This window comes from Rhinopithecus bieti, unplaced genomic scaffold, assembly GCF_001698545.2.
Source record: "Rhinopithecus bieti isolate Rb0 unplaced genomic scaffold, ASM169854v2 scaffold_31548, whole genome shotgun sequence".
Classification (NCBI taxonomy): Eukaryota; Metazoa; Chordata; class Mammalia; order Primates; family Cercopithecidae; genus Rhinopithecus; species Rhinopithecus bieti.
Genome location: NW_016814470.1, coordinates 3,031,839 through 3,049,645, shown reverse-complemented (window position 1 = coordinate 3,049,645; position 17,807 = coordinate 3,031,839). Strand labels below are relative to the sequence as shown.

The window sequence follows — 17,807 nt, the reverse complement described above, 5'->3', positions numbered from 1 at the left end:
TTGTGGGGTGGGGCCTGGGGAGGGATAGCATTAGGAGAAATACTTAATGTAAATGATGGGTCCATGGGTGCAGCAAACCAACATGGCACATGTATACCTGTCTATCAAACCTGCACGTTGTGCACATGTACTCCAGAACTTGAAGTATAATAATAATAATAATAATAATAATAAAAGAAGTTGAATCTAAGATGAAAAACCTTCCCACAAAACAAACCTAGATGCTGTACTAGTGTATTATCCTAAACATTTAAAGAAGCAATAATACAGATCTTATGTTCTACCAGAGAATAGAAAAAAAATGAAAACATTTCTTAGCACGTTTTATGAGCTCTGAATAACTGTAATACAAAAACTTGATAAGAGCATTTGCAAAAAGAAAATTTACAGGTCAATATATCTCATGAAATAAAACAGATACAAATACCCCAACAGAAACAAAATTCCCGAGAATATATACATACGAGAATACAGGGTGACTAAATGAGGTTTATCCCAGGAATGCAAGTTTGGTTTAATAGTTAAGAAAAAAGAAATCAATCCAATCAATCAATCAATCAATCAATGTAATTAACCATATTAATAGAATGAAGGAGAACCTTTTGTCAGGTGTTGCAGAAAAATCATCTGATAAAATTCAGCACCTATTCACAATTTTTTAAAAAACCAACCTCAGAAAGCTATGAATAGAAAACAACTTCTTTAATCTAGAGGTATCTACAACAAGTAAATGAACAAATTAGGACTAACATCTTATTTAATTATGAAATATTGGAAAAATTCACTATCATAGCAGAAATAAGAAAAGAATGTTCAGTATCACCACTTCTTTTTGACCTTACACTGAAGATCCTAACCAGTGCAATTAGAAAAATAAAGGTAGGAAAATTGGAAAAGAATAAACAAAACTGTAATTATTTCAGATGATCTGACTGTATACGTAGAAAATCCAAAGGAATCCAAAAGCGAGTTATTAGAAATAATAAATCACTTTAGTAAAGTTGCTGGATATATTGTAAATATACAAAAATCAATTGTATTTTATATACTAGTAAAAAAGATTGAAAATGAAATAAGAATATTTCATTTTAACAGTATAAAATATAAATATATAATATATAATAGTGTAAAATGATATGTCGTTAGTATTAAACTCTTACCACATATTGTATGTGTGGATAATGATTTATGTAAATTAAGATTATTCAAGATATGAAGGTATTAAATAGGTTTTTATAGTAACGAAAATCGGAATAGTAATAAAATGAACATAAAAATTTTATTTCTAAAGCATAAACCGTTGTTCAAATATGAAAATGACAAAGATCTGTTATGATAAATATATAGGTTTATGTATGGATGATAATTAATTAAATATAAGTATAACTATATTCATAGTTATGGTGTGAAAGATGAAATGAATAGTATAAGAAGGAATGATAATAAGATATGGTTATTCTTTAATAATATTAAATATTAAATATATTTTTTTAATTTTATTAATGCAATATAGAGATAAGTAAAACTTACACTGAATATTTCAAAACATTATTAAGATTTCATTTTCTCCTAAATTTATCCATAAAATTGAATATATAAATTCAGTATAACTCCCATAAAATTTCAGCAAATTTTGTTGGAGAAAACTGACAAGCTGACTTAAGAATTTATGTGGAAACATAAAGGATCTATCATAGCTAAAATAATCTTGTCAAAGAAAAACAGCCCCATTAAAAAAAGGCAAAGGACATGAACAGACACTTCTTAAAAGAAGACATACAAGCTGCCAAGAAACATGGAAAAATGCTCCACATCACTAACCATCAGAGAAATGCAAATGAAAGCCACAGTGAGCTATCATCTCACACCAGTCAGAATGGCTATTATTAAAATGCCCCAAAGTAACAGTTGTTGGCAAGGCTGTAGAGAAAAGGACGTGCTTATACACCATTGGAGGGAATGTTAATTAGTTCAGAGTTTGGAGATTTCTCAGAGAACTAAAACTAGAATTACTATTTGACCCAGCAATCCCAATTACTGGGTATATTACCCAAAAGAAGATAAATCATTTACCAAAAGCACATGCACTTGTATGTTTATCATAGCACCATTCACAACAGCAAAGACATGGAATCAACCTAGGTGCCCATTAATGGTGGACTGGATAAAGAAACTGTGGTGCATATACACCATGGAATACTACACAACCATGAAAAAGAATGAAATCATGCCCTTTGCAGCAACATGGATGCGATTATTCTAAGCAAATTAACACAGAAACATAAAACCTAATATGGTGTGTTGTCACTATCATAAGTGGGAGCTAAACACTGGGTACACATGGACATAAAGATGGGAACAATAGACACTGAGGACCACTAGAGTGGGGAGGGAGGGAGGGAACAAGACTTGAAAAACTACCTATTGAGTAGCTCACTACCTGGGTGATAGGATCACTTGTACCCCAAACCTCCGCACAATGCAATATACCCTTGTAACAAATCTGCACATGTACCCCCTGAATCTAAAATAAAAGTTGAAATAAAAAAGAAGAGAAAACCAAATATAGAGAATTCACACTACCTGACTTCGAGACTTATTTTAAAGCTGCAGTAACCAAAGCAGCTTTTTGTTTGCTCAAATTTAGATAAATAGACCAATGGAATAAAATAGAGTCAAGAAACAGGCCCATATATCTATGGTCACTCGATTTTCAACAAAGATGACACTAGAATTCAATGGGGAAATTAGTCTTTAACAAATTGTGCCAAATCAATTGGTCATCCATATGAAAAAAAGAAAACAAAAACCTCTGACCTTTATCTCACACCTTACACAAACTTTAACTTGGGATGAATCACTGAGCTAAACAACAAAGCAAAAACATCAAACTTCTAGAAGAAAACAGAGAAGAATATCTTCATGATATGCGGAGAGGTGAAGATTTCTTAAACGGGACACACTAAAAGCACTAACCATAACAAATATTGATAAATTAGATTTTATTAAAGTTAAGAACTTTTGTTTATCAAAAGATGCCATTAAGAGAATGAATAGGCAAGCCACAGACTGGGAACAGATATTTGCAATGCTTCTGTGTCACAAAGGATGTGCATACAAAATATATATATATATATTTTAAAGGCCTTTAATCAATAAGAAAAAGACACACAACACAATCTTTAAAATGGGCAAAAGACCTGCTACAGCATTTCACAAAAGGGGATACAAAAATGGCCATTAAATTTATGAAAAGTTCCTCAACATCATTAGTAAATAGCGAAATGCAAATTAAACCCACCGTGAGATACCACTACACACAACTAGAATGACTAAAATTAAAATGACTGATAATGTCATGTGTTAGTGAGGACATGTCACAACCAGAAAGCTCTTATTTTACTAGAGAGAGTTTAAATTGGTAAACCACTTTGAAAAAAATACCTGGCAGGTCCTACTAAAAAGTTAAACATAACTACCCTTCAACTCAGCAATTCTATCCCTGAGTAAAAACCCCACAAAAGTGAGTACATATGCCCATCGAAAGACACGTACATGAATGCCAATAGCAGCATTATCTGAAATAGCCCAAAATGGAAACAATCCAAATACAGTAAAGTAAACACTAAACTTAAATACATTGTGGTGGATTAATACAGTGGAATACTGCTTATCAATGGAAGCATGAAGTACGGTTCATTTAACAACATGTTAAACCTCACAGGCATAATGTTGAGTGAAAGAGGTCAGATACAAATGAGCACCTACTGCATGATTTCTCCTCTATGAAGTTCAAAACTAATCTGTGGAGATAGGAGTCAGCATAGGGGGTCCCTGGAGGGGCACTGACTGGGTGGGGTGAGTGGGCACCACCTTCTGGGAAGCTGGAAATGGTGTATATCTCTGGGAGGTGATTGCATAGTAGTATATCACATGGAAGTTCATTAAGCCATACACTCAAGACGCCTACACTTTATTGTATGTATGTTATACCTCAGTAGAAAGATAATAAGTAAGATATTTCTTTACAAAAAGCAAAAAGAATATGAGAGAATTAGCCAGATGGTGGTGGGGTGAGCAGAGAAGTCAGGAGAGGGCGTCACAGAAGGGAAGAGCATGTTTGAAGAAGATCTGGGGAAACAGCAATGCTGCGATCGTGCCATGTGGCTGGAGCGTTGAGCACAGGTAAGGGGGTGGGGGAGGCACAGGAAGGGAGAGAGGCTGGGGAGGGTAGACAGGCCAGAGTGGGAAGAGGGCAGCATAGAACATTGATCACCAGTGTTCATGTGATCTCTTGACTATGCAAGAGCTTCTAAAAGGGCCATGCAGAGGCCTGGCCCTTTCCATCCCAGGAAGGATGGCCTTCTGCCAGCTAAAAACCGAGTGGGGAGGAGGATGACTAACCATAAATGTGGTGAGAGATCTTATTGGGGTGATAAAAATATTCTAGAACTGATTCGTGGTGATGGCCTCATAACATGGTAAATTTTCTTAAAAAAAAATCATCGACTTGGACACTTGAAATGAGTGAATTAGGTGATAAAATATGTTGAAATAAAGTTATTTTTAAAATTGGAGGTGAATCCTTTCTTCCTCCTGATTGCCCCTGCTCTGGAGGGCTCTCGGGGATCTTTCCCACTCTCTCCCTCCACTTGGTCTGGCTCTCCCTCCCCTTTGCCCCATTGTTGCCTGGGTTTCAGCTAGAGAGCACACTCACACCCACCCTCTCGGAGACACCCCCAGCAGTTCTCCAGGTAGACAGGACCAGGGGCTAACAATTGGTCCCCAGGTGGCTGCTACCTGTGCTGTCACATAACCCAGAGAAGGAGGGCTCGTTCATTCCCTTTTCACAGATGAGAAGACAGAGGGCTTGAGAAATTGAACACTCCAACTTTCATAGTCAGGAGCAGAGCCTGTGCAGCCTCTGACCTGCTGGGACAGAGTCAAGTCACTGGAAATGTCAGTCTCCATGTGAGGGCCGGTGGGGCAGCCACGGGGCAGGATGGAGGGGCTAGGTGTGGAATGGTACAGGGCTGGGTGTGGGCGGCCGCCCTCACTCACCACTTCTTGCCACTGATATCATGCTGCTGCACTGTGTAGCCAAAGAAGGCGGTCCTGGAGCCAGGGATGACCCGGGGCTTCCTGGTGTCCATGTTGAAGGTGTCCGTAAACCCTGAGGCAGGGGGAGAGGAGAGGAGAAGAGAGGAGAAGCAGGGGAGTCAGACAGGCAGAGGTGTAGGCCTTGGGCTGTGTCAGGACCCACTGGCAGGTCATGAACCTTGGAGGGTCTTGGCTGTGGGATGAGCATGTTTCCCCATCTTGGGGAGCCCCTGTATGAGATGGCTGACATAGTCTCTGCCTGGAAGGGCCCACAGTCTGACGCGAGAGATTCCACCCCTGTCCTGGGGGAGCCTGATACGGTTTCATTGTGCATCCCTTCCAAATCTCATGCTGAAACAGGATTCCCAATGTTGGAGGTAGGGCGTGGTGGGAGGTGTTTGGGTCATGGGGGCGGATCCCTCATGAATTGCTTGGTGCCATCCCCTTGGTGATGAGTGAGTTCTCACTCTGAGTTCTCACAGACCTCGGTGTTTAAGAGTGTGGGGCCTCCCCACTCTCTTTCTTGCTCCCACTCTTGCATGTGACACGCTGGCTCCCCTCTGCCTTCCACCATGATTGGAAGCTCCCTGAGGCCCTCATTAGAAGCAGATGCTGGCACCATGATTCCTGTACAGTCTGCAGAACAGTGAGCCAAAATAAACCTCTTTTACTTTCTTTCTTTCCCTCCCTGCCCTCCCTGAGACAGAGTCTCACTCTGTGGTCCAGGCTGGAGCACAGTGGCTCGGTCTTGGCTCATTGCAACTTCCTCCTCCTGGGTTCAAGCGATTCTTGTGCCTCAGCCTCCCAAGGAGCTGGGACTACAGGGACACGCCATCGTGCCTGGCTGATCTTTATATATATTTTTTAGTAGAGACAGGGTTTCACCGTGTTAGCCGGGCTACTGTTTTCTTTACAAATTACTCAGTCTCAGGTATTCCTGTATAGCCCCACAAAGAAAGGCCTAATACAGACCCTGTACATGGATAGGGGAGGCATAAAACCTGTTCTCAAAGAGACCCAGTCTGAATGGAAGACCTGTCCTTCCCCCAGGGAATTCCCGATTCTACCAGAGAGAGACAGTTGCCCTCCTTCTCCACCACTCCTTCCTCCCACCTGCTGCTTCCGGCTTTTGTTAGTTTCTTCTTTTTTATCCCTTTCATTTTCTTCCTCTCTCCTGTTCTCCCTTCTCTTCCCTCCTCCTCCCCTCATTACCCCCTCTCCTATCTGCTGAAGAGTCAGGGAACTGACATCCCCCTTCCCCTGCAAGCCTGAGGTCCCAGTGGCCATGGGCTCCGGCACTGGGCTCCCCACTTCCCTCTGAACCAGTTGGTGAAGCTCCATCTGGCTTTGGCAGGGGCTACTTTTTGGCCGGGGCAACTGAAGTGAGCACAGAGAAAGCCCCATGACCCTTTTGCCCTGCCCCAAGGGTCGCCCCTGTTTGTTTAAGTCACCTGTCAATTAACTAATTCACTAATTCCTCCTGGCGGGAAGCCTGTGTTAAGCCAAATGCTTTATCCCTTTGGGCAAATCACAAGAAATAACAAAATAACAACTCACATCTGTGTAATACTTTCGGTTTCTGGGCCTCCTCACATCTGCCATCATTTACTGTCACAGGACCTTGGAGAATGAGTGCGCATCATCCTCACTTGGCAGATGCAGTTGGTACAGCACCAGAGAGGTTAAGAGGTTTGTCCAGGGGTGCACAGCAGGCCAGTGGTAGCATCAGACCTAGGACCTCAGACACCTACTCTGTGACGCCTCCCCACCACAAAGCATTTTCAGGGCACATCTGGCCTTGATACCCATCCAAACTTGGGACCCATTAAATTTGAGGGGTGGGATCTTGCCACGAGTCAAAACTTTTAGATAAGTGAAAATGAATTAGCAGAACAGACTTTTATCATTGTGGCCCCTTTCACATGTAGGGTACTTATTAAGTTGCAAAGACCATTCACATGTATGTTATCATTCGATCTCTGTGACAACCCTGTCAGGTGGGCAGCAAAGGGAAAACAGAGGGTCAGAGACATTAACTGACCTGCCCAAGGACCCAAGCCCGTTGGTTAGGGCCTCTGAATTTGAGGGTTGGGCCCGCACACGAGTGCCCCACTCTCCTTCCCCCTGGGCACTGACCCCCTGCTCAGTATTCAAGGGTGAAGCCCTGGGGCACTTATTTGAATAAGGCCTATCGTACAAGTTCCATCATTAGAGTCATAGAATTAAAGGCCCCAGAGGTAAAACTGAGGAACCTTCAAGCAGGGATGTTAGATACGTGTTATCTTATTGAGCATATGCCAATTGATCGTGGGCACTTCTGGAGCACTGAGTTAGGAAAGATTCTGAGGTCAAGCCTGGGCTCAGCAGGCAAGAGGAGTGTAACTGATAGCAGTACCTGCTACGGGTTCAGGGGAAGACAGTGGCGGCAAGTGACTATGTAGCTGTCAACTCTGTCTTCATGATTCCTAATCTGCCACATGGATTTAGTGTCATGGCCCTGGAGTAGGGGTTGGGGAAGAAGAGTATGTGGACCCGTTAGTGCTTTGTTTACAGAGCCCATGGCATAAATAAACTTATCAGCCTGGTTAGCAGCAGGCGGCCTTGGAGAAGAGGACTCTGTTCAGGTAAACACAGGATCCTGAAGAACACACGTCCCTGGCCAGTGAAGGCATATCACAGAGGAAAGAGAGAGAGACACCAGTGTCACCTGTGCAGAGCTGGGAGCCTGGTGGGCACAGGGGGGTTACAAAAGTAGTGTTGCAGTGGCAGAGAGAAACTTACCCTCTCTCCAAATCTGTCTCAGGAATGAACACACACATATGCACACATGCACACACACACTCAGGTATACATGTATGCATGCATGTGCACACACAGACACACCTATGCACAGACCACATACACCCTGATTGTGGACGACCCTTTGCCTGGCTTCCTGGTGCCCACTAGAGACTAGGACTTCCCCTTCCTGCATCTGACCCAGCAGGAAGAGGAAAGTATGTTCTAGCTGTCAGGAAATCCAGACCACCTACCACTTCCAGGCCTACAGAGGGGTGAGGGCCAGTGAAGCTGAAGCCACAGATTGTGTCTTTGGGGCCTTGTCCACCCCATGCCCTCTATCAGTGCTTCTTGTGCAACCATGGCCAGAGGGACCCTTCCAAGACCTGTGAGATCCCATCACCTCTCAGCTCCACCCCCTCTATCAACGAGTTTTCCACCCCATCAAAGCCTAGGCCAAACTCCTCATTGCAAGGCCCTCCATGATCTCACCCCATTCACTCTGCCCCACTAATTTCTACCCTCTCCTCCTCCTCTGCTCCAGTCACACTGACCCTCTTGCTGTCCTTCCAACGTCAGACTCGTTCTCTGCTCAGCGTCTTTGCCATGGCTGTTCCCTCTTCCTGGAATGGTCTTCCTCCCATACCTGCAAGGCTCCCTCCAGTCTTAGAATCTCTGTTTCAATGCCATCTTGTCCATCACCAGACCACCACAACACCCCGGGGATTCCTTCCTGTGCCCCATTTTTCCTCATAGCACTTATCACAAACACATGACATTTATTTGTTTATTGCCACGTGGCTGATATTTAGAATATTCCTATAGTCTCTAAGTGCCATGGGACTCTGCTGTGTCCTCACTGCTGTATCCTCAGTGCCTTGAATGAAGGTCCAGCTCATAGATATTGGTTGACTGGACAGTTAGAGACCAGGGCCCTCATTTGTCTGGGACAATCTCTCCCCTCAGTGAGGAAAAGGAGAAAGGAACGAGTGATGAGCACTGATATACTCCAGGCATGATTCTAGGCATCTAACCATGAGTTTTACATTAATCAATGAAATCTCACACCAACCCTGTGAGACAGATATGATCACACCTCTGGGATATTAAATAGTTTTCCCCAAATCACTCAATTGGGGACAGATTAGCTGGAAAAATGACCACATATCTTGGGGTGCCGGGGTGATGTGTTCTCTTTCCTCCCTAAATCAGCCTTTCAAAAGAAGCACTCACTGGAGAGAAGGGAAGATTCCTTTCAGAGAAGAGGGTCTCTGCTTCTTGCCCTAGGTCCCACCGCCTCTGCCTTTGGGTTCCAGTTGGGAGACGCAATGGGAGGGAAAGCCAGCCACCCGTATTCCATCCTGCAGCCAAAGTGAGGTGCCCAGTGAGGGGGTGGTGGGGATCCAGGGGAAGGTGGGACTAGTCCTAGACAGAGCCCCAACCTCACTGGGGATAGGATTAGTGAAATCTGGCCCCAAGGAAGAGGCATTAAATTACAAAGTGCTGGTTTCTTCCCCAGAGACAAGTTGACATTTGCTTCTGACCAAACCGAACCAACCAGAGAGTGGATTTCCTAAAAATGATGTCAGTCAAGTCCATCTCTCTGACCTCGGCTCCTGACAAGATCTCTGGCCTCCTCCTTTTATGGTAGATGGGTTTCATGTTTGGGGAAAGTACTTTTCTCAGAGATTGATGACTGCCAAATACCAACAAGATAAAATAAAGTTGTTTTGATGGGAACGAACAGGCCGATTCCAGAGACGTTGGGAGCCTGGTTGGGCAACTTGCCACTGTTCTGCCCTTGATATTGATGACAGAGGGGGAAAAAACCCACAATTCCTGGGCTGCTGTCCTGTGGGCCATGGTCAAAGTTACGTCAGCTGTTGCTCCCTTTCTCAGAATCTTGTCTGTCTTTCAAAAAAAGCATCAGTCCCGTCTCAAGAAGGGACAAAAATAACATCAAGCCAGAGCATCACTTGGGGCTCACAGTTCTCAAAGCCACTCCACTCCCTGCAGGTTAAGGTGGAGGCCAGGTGGGGCAGTCCCGGTCCCAGGTGCTGAGGGCTGCTGGCCAGCATACGGCTAAGGCCATTCAACAGCTCAGCGGGGAGAGTTCGCTCCAGCTTAAGGAGTGTCTGCTGTGCTGTTCCATTTCCCTGCCTCTCCTCCTCCTCCCCAATAGCTTCCCAGGGATCTTGGGAGAAAGTCCAAAATGTTCCATGTGGCCCCATGGCCCTCAGCCTCTCCCCAGGCTTGTCTTGTGGGAGTTTTCCTCTGGGTCCCTTTTCTGCTCCCTCAGATGCACCTTGCTTCCTCTGCCTCAGGGCCTCTGCCTGTGCCATTTCCTCTGCCTGAGCCTCTCTGATGAGCTTCCCATCACCTTCAAACCCCACCATAACTGCATGTCCTCCCCTGGCCTCCCCTGGGAAGCTTCTCTGATACATTGATTACATCAGATCTTGCTAAGATCTCATCACCCCTGTGCCTTACTAATGGGTGACTGGTGACCTCTCCTTTTCTTATCACATTTAGTAATTCCACTCCTTGGATGTGACTATCTGATTACTCCTGTCTCCCGCATCAGGACTCAGGCTCCATGAGGGCAGGATAGGGTCTGTTCACTATTCATTGTTGGGTCTAGCACTTAGCACAGGGGATGAGTGGAGAGCAAAACAAGAAGAGAGATGGGCCCTACCAGCTTGAGAGAGTGGCTCACAGGAAGCACGTGGAGTGCAAGTGTGCCCTGCAAGCAGATGTCATGGTTGTTAGAGAGAAGGACCATGTGGGCTGGGTGCTCAGGAAGCTTCTGGAGGTGTGATTCTGGCCTTGAAGGGCCATGTGGAGGAATAGGTGAAGTGGCCCAAAGGTGTTCCTGGTGCAAACGTGGAGCCAGGGAAAGGAAGAGAACAGCCTACTTGGGTGGAGGTGTCAGGAATTGCCCGGCTCCCTCTGCCATCCTGCCAGGCTCCTTGAGAGTCAGGCCAGACATGAAGAGAGGATGGGCTTTCAGTTCTGGGAGAACTTGGTTAGAAGCCTGGCTCTAGCACTCATTCATAAGTGGGTGACCCTGGGGAGTTACTCTCCCTTTCTGGTTCTCAGTTTACTCATCTATAAAATAGGAATAAAAATATCTATCCGGAAAAGTGGTTGGCAAGACTAAAGGGAGTAGCAAACCTCTGGCACTGCCTGGTGCAGGGAAGATATTCAATACTTCTTGGTTGAATTGAACTGGATCAGGATGCCCTGTTTCCTGAGCTGGCCTCAGTGCTTTTGCCCATGCTGTTCACCTTGCCTGGAAGGCCTTTCCTCCCTTTGTCCTACACTTTCAAGGCCCACCTCTGATGACACCTCTGCTACAAAGTGATCCTTCCTCTGGGGCCCTCAGCATGGGCTGCTCATAGCTCTGTTACTCCCTGCCCTGCATAACAGCTGCCTTCCCACCTGCCTTGCTCTCTTAGGTTATATGCTATTCAAGGCCACATCCATGAATGGCTTTTATGTTTGGCCAGTGCCCAAAAGATGCAGATAGACTTGCCTACTGGATTTCTCACCTTCTGAGAATCTGTTTTCAGAATCAGTACCTGTTGGCTCCTCCTGCCTTAGTTTACCTCCTAGCTCCCTGATTTAGGTACTGATAATAGGTACTGATGGGTAGTACTGATACTCTACCTATCGGTACTACCTGATTAGGCGGGTACTGATAGTTCCCTACCACTTAGATAACAATAATAAAAATAATTGTGCACATGCACAAAGCTCTTACTATGTACCAAGCTCTATTCTGAATGTATTTCATGCTTATAACAACCTTTTGGAGTAAGTATGTTATCATTGTCATTTTAAAGATGAGGAAATTGAGGCACAAAGAAAGTCAGCAACTGGCCAAGGTCATACAGCTAGGAAGTGGCCGGGATGACTTTGAGGCCTCATGGGTCCTGTGCCATCCAGCCCATCACCATCAGGTCTTCCTCTTCCCTTTGAGTCACCCACTGTCCTCAGTTTCTTGAGTCCTCCCTGGAGTGGCCTCAGCCAGGCTTGTCCCCTCCTACACACCTCTTCTTCTTCAGACTCATCCATCCCAGCCACATGCTCTAAGATCCTGCTCAATACAGAACTGACTGGTGACTTCCGGATCACAACAAGTGGAGTATAGCAGACCTGGTATACCAGAAGGATGGGGCCAGAGTCCCAAGGGCCTTGAAAGTCTGGATGAAGCACCAGGCTGGAGCTGACGGCCAGAGGAAGCCGCTCTGTGGAACCTAAGCGTGAACACCTCCCAGCAGCCTCCCCACAGCCCTGCCCCAGGCCTCTGCTGGTTCTTTGGGCTCCTTTCCATATTGCAGATGCACCTGTGTAAGCAAGAGCTTTCATTTTCCTTGGAGGGAGGGTGCTGGGATGGGGCGAGGGAAGCGGGGTTTATCACTAAGAATCTCTGGTCTCATCTTCCTCTTCCAGTTTTACTTGGACCCCAAGAATCTTCACATCTAAAAGCAAATCACAGACAGGGAGAGGAGGAGGGATAAAAGACCATAAGCTGGCCTAAGCAAAAAGATGTGGCAAAGTGAACTTCTTGCTGCTATGGGGGAAAAAAACAACCGATTCGAAAGTGAGGAAGTAATGAGCTTCAGATGACTGACTGTTCCACATCCTCTGCATTACTGCCCCTTTTGCCCCAGCGAGTAGGGAACATGTGGGGGTTCTTGCTCTGCTGTCAGCCAGCCTTCCCTTCTGCCCAAGGCCATCATTTCAAAGAGGCATCTAGAAAGGCAATGCTAGGTTTGGGAGCATTGCTGGAGGCCCAAGGACCCTAGTCTAGCCTCCTGTAATAGGCACTAGTGAGACAGAGCAAGGGAGGGATGAGGGGATGTGGTCCCCACATCAGAGAAGCTTCTAGCTAGCTGAGGGAAGAAGGTCTCCATTAGAGAAGAGCTTGGGGAGTCCTCTGACTCTTGGGAGAAGCAGGGATCCTGCCCTTGGGGACCTGCTGCACTCACGGGAGACCTAGTAACTCTGCCCTCACCCTGGGAAGCCCCCAGGCAGGTGGGGAGTGTGCGGTTCCGCCCCCATGGGCAGGTGCATGGCCAACAAGGAACTCACAGTGGACTGTGAGCGTCCCATGGGCAGCAACTCTGCCTGCATTGCCACACGGAGGGTGTGGAGTAAATATTTAAGTAATAGGATTAGACGTGTACACTGAGCAGAGCTGATTCCACACAATCTTCTCCCCATCTAGGACTGAGCAATGTGAGGAGGAGAACTAGGTTCTATTTATCCCTTTATGCCACCATAAGGCCTGGTGCTCAGAAAAATGTGTTGAGTTAAAGTAGAAAATTCAGCTCTAACAACAACAAATTATCAACAACAACAACAACCCTGGAGTGGTTTCACCCAGGCTTATCCCCCTCCCACACACTCTTTCTTCAAGACCCACCCATCCTGGACCCATGCCCTCTGCTCGCTGCAGAACTGATTGGGGGCTCCCTCATCGCAACAGGCAGAGCACAGGAGACCAGGTATACCAGAAGGACGGAGCCAGAGTCCCAAGGGCTTAAAGGTCTGGATGAAACAGCAGATGGGAGCTGACAGCCAGAGAAAGCCCCTCTGTGGCAGAAGAGAGGAACTGGAGGCACAGCGATCCCATAACTTGTCCCAAGTCACACATCTAGTGGGTGGCAGAGCTGGGATACAAAAACAAGTGGTCCTGCTCCAGCTTGCGTCATTGGTCTCAGTTCTTCACTTCTCTGTATGCACACCCTTTGCCTCGGGACTTTGCAATTCCTGCCTCTAAAAGAGCAGAGTATATTTCCCCTAACGACTTGACTTTGGGCTAGGCCGTCTGAGCAGAAGTAATGTGTGCCCATCCCCAGCCTTGGCCTTAGGATGCCTTATCTATTTCTGCTTCCTTGCACTTCTGGCAGCAACGTGAGATGTCTAGTCCACTGACCCCAGGAAAAGAGTGAGAAGTATTCAGAGCAGAGCTGCCCCAGCTGAGTTGTTGCTCCAGCCCAACCTAGCTGAGGTCAGCACCCCCAAACTCACGAGCAAGCCCAGTGAGCCCAGCAGAGCCACTCAGTTGAGCTTAGCTTGGACCGGTTCACTCCCCTACCCTCAGCTGACCCCAGATATGTGAACTAAACAATTATTATTGTGTGCCACTGAGATCTGGGGGGATTATTTGTTACAGGACATTATTATAGCAATTGATAATTGATGCAGCTTAGCTCTTAAGTGATGGACCATCAGGGAGGAGGAACAATGTCACAGTGATTGGACAAAGACAAGGAGAAGAGGAGCTGGGGATATTTGGGGACTCGTGGTTTCTGGGATAGCACCCCAATCATTTCCTACTCAAGATCTCATCAGGAAGGCCCAACATTAGGCAGGGCTGGGCCTGGGCCTACCCTGTCAGAGAGAAGTATGGTCTAAAAAGCAAATCATGGCCTTTTCCTGCCTCAGCCATGCACCAGCCTGATGGCTGGGTTGTCCTGGATCACTCAGGGAATGGCAGACGCAGACCCATGGCCAGCCAGGCACCCGACGCAGATTCTGTGCTCTGGAGCAGCTCTGTGCAGAACGGAGCCTCCAGAGCATGAAGCCTCCTTCACTTCATTTTCTCTCTTTCCAGTTGCTAGGGGGCATGACACAAACTCCCCACTAGACAAGTTATCATTAGGTCAAAACTGGTGTGTAGCAAATATGTTATGAGGGAGGGGTAATTTATTATTATTATTATTATTATTATTATTATTATTACTATTATTCTNATATCTCAATTGAGTCCTTAATTATAGGGAAGTGATAGCTTTATTGAAATAATATAAAGCTTAAGTTGTTTCACAATGGTATTTTATATATGTGTGTGTGTTCGTGTGTGTGTATTACTCCAAATGTACCTTCTTCCACATCATTCCATGCCATGAATGTAAGTTCCATGATTCTCCGCCCTAGCATTCCGTATTCCACATTCTTCACACAGTTGTACGTTCAGCACGTATTTATTTATTGATTTGTTTATATATTTTATTATTATTATTATTATTATTATTATTTTTGAGATAGAGTCTCGTTCTGCCGCCCAGGCTGGAGTACAATGGTGTGATCTCGGCTCACTGCAACCTCTACCTCCCAGGTTCAAGCAATTCTCCTGCCTCAGTCTCCCAAGTAGCTGGGACTACAGGCATGTGCTACCACACCTGGCTACTTTTTGTATTTTTAGCAGAGAGGGGGTTTCACCATATTAGCCAGGCTGGTCTTGAACTCCTGACCTCAAGTGGTCTATCTGCCTCGGCCTCCCAAAGTGGTGGGATTATAGGCGTCAGCCACCGGCACCCAGCCAGGATTTTATCTTTAAGAACAAGCAGAAATTTTCCAGATCAAATAATCTGTTTAGCCTCCAAACTTTGTTTTCCTACAGTGAATTCCACATTTTTTGAACAAAATATATACATGAAAAGTAGACACAAGAAGTGGATGTTGGAGTTAGGACCGGGGGTAGGGAGGAATTTCCCACCCTCAGTAGCAGACCTAAAACACTTCATTGAAACCTTAGGGTCTCCTGGAACACAGTTTGAGAACTGCTCTATCGAGTTTAAAAAGCTTGTTGCTATAAATGAGAAGACTAAGGCCCAGTGCGGGGCAGTAATGTGTCCAAGGTCACCAGACTCTCTTCATACTTATCTAGGTTCACCACCACTCCTTCCGTGTTAATCTGCTCTACAGCCCTTCAGTTCAATAAACCTCTATTTGGGGTCTATGGAGCTCCAGTTTCCATGGTAGGAAGTGAGGACACCAAGCTGGCTAAGACGTGACTTACAGTGTTCAGAGCTTACAGCCCCGCTGGGCAGACAACAGACATGTTTGTAAGTCAACAGAGCCTGAAGTGAAGCCAAGAGAAGTTTGGACTGGGGTGGGGTGATCTGGGTTCTAATCTCAGCTTTGTCATTAACTCTGCTGGATGTCCACTGAGAGCCCCGAGGCCTCTCTGGGCCTCAGCTTCCCCATCAGTGAAATGAGAGGCTCCTGCTCTGTGACATCGAAGACCCACCCCGGCACATGTCAGTGAGGTTCCCTTGGGCAGACGCGCAGCTGACTTCCAGTTGTCGGCACTCGAGCATCTGTCTTGAGTCTCAGCAAATAATTTAGAATTGGAAACCAGGCAGTGTGGAGGAATGCAAACTCATCTTAATGTTGGCCGGAGCCAAGCGCATTTAGGAAGGGAAATCTCCAGGCAAAAATGATAATATTTTGCATTCCCAGGCCAAGAAAAGAACGAAAGAAAATCACCATCAAACGTTTGGCATTGTCCAGGCCCCGGCTCTCTCTCTCCCTTTGCCTGCACCATGGAGATTTGGCTGCAGGGCCCTCCTGCCCTGGCCAGGGCTTCTGGACACACCCAGATGTCAGAAAGACAGAGGCCTTGGTGGGGGTCCAGGCAATGTGGTCACTTTTCCACGGAAAGCCCAGCCTAGCCCCAGAGCTGGACTGTGCTGCTGAAACCTCGATGAGGAGACTTAGGGCAAGTGGGCAAGAGGGCACCATGGCTGCCATCAGACCACCTCTTAATTCAAAACTGGCGGATGCCAGGCAGGGAGCACCAGCTCCTTGAGGCATGACTGTGGCCTCGGAACAACAGAGGCTTCTGTCTCCCTGAGGTCTTCTAGGAACAGTCACTGGGGGGACGGGGGGCTGGAAGGCAGAATGCTAAGGTCAAAGGCCACAGGATGGACTTCTGACTTTAGGACCGCTGGTTCCAGGACTCAGCAAAGGGGACATGGGAGTATAACAACCCCTCCTGAGTGCTGAGACCACTGTGGTGAGAACTAGGCTGGACATCAGAAGACCCGGTTTCTCGACTGGCTATGTGACCTGAAACGAATACTTTCCCTCTCTGGACCTCTGTCTCCTCTTCTAGAAAATGAGGAAGCAGGGCCAGGTGGTCTAAAAACATTTCCAGTACTGATGTTCTGAGTCTGTGTGTTCCTCCTCCTCTGGACTTATTTCCAAATCCATCTCCCCTCAGAGGGGAGGAGCAGGCAGACTGGCACTGGGGGCACTCCCATGGGCAGGCAGACGGCCAGTGCCTCCGCAAGTCTATCAGATTGGCTTCTGGGACTGAGGACATTCCCTCCTTCCCCTCCAGCACTGGGGTCCAAACAAGTGTCCCTCAGCCTCAAGCCCCTCAAGAAAGTAAGCTGTAACCCTTCTCCCCACGGCTTAGCACCCAGCTGGGCCTGCCCTGCTGCTACAGTTGCAGGCTGCCACTGGGGCTAGCCTGGTGATGCCAAGCCAGTTCTTACCATCCCGATACCCTCCTGTGCTCTAGAGAAAACTTGACCAAGCTTGGGTCTTTCCAGGAGAGGGATGCATCCCTCCTCTTTATTCTTGCAAAAGACACCCCTGTTTTCTGGCTTCTCTGATCAACTTGTCAACATCTTACTTCTCTACCAAACGACTGCCCCTGGGTGGACTGCTTGTCTCTCTGCTAACTGGGCCTTATCCCCCTGCCTTTTGCTCTGAAGGAAGCTCTATGGGGTCTCTTCTGCTCCTTATTCCTCCAACCACAATATCAGCGCCAGCCACCGGCCTTCCTCGTCTCTGGACGTGTCTCTTGGCTTCCCCAGCCTCTGTGCAGGTCAGAACGCAGCTCACTGGAGAAGACGGGGAGGAATAACGGGAGCAAGAGATTATTTCTCCTGATGGAGTCTAGAGAAAGAGGAGGGGTTCAAGAGATGGAGGGTGCTGTCCATTTGAAGGCTGGATAGAGACTGGCCACAGAAGGGAAAAGAGACGGATTTCAGCAGCAGAGGGGGCTTCTGTGGAAAAGCGTCATCTGTCCCCATGGTATGAGCACACCACTCATTTCTCAGCGGAATCTCTGGGGGAGATTATCTCATTTGGGAAACAGCACATCCCCAGTCCACACCCACTGC

The 17,807-nt window shown here is 46.6% G+C and overlaps 1 protein-coding gene across 3 annotated transcripts in view; it reads right to left on the bottom strand.

Moving 5' to 3' along the window:
* ITGA11 (integrin subunit alpha 11) overlaps window positions 1-17,807 on the bottom strand; it is a 134,827-nt gene that overhangs the window by 100,204 nt on the left and 16,816 nt on the right. For all 3 annotated transcript variants that reach the window (XM_017851146.1, XM_017851148.1, XM_017851147.1), the window contains exon 2: window positions 5,062-5,173. In XM_017851146.1, coding sequence (XP_017706635.1) covers window positions 5,062-5,173 — 112 coding nt within the window. The remainder of the gene's footprint in view (window positions 1-5,061; window positions 5,174-17,807) is intronic.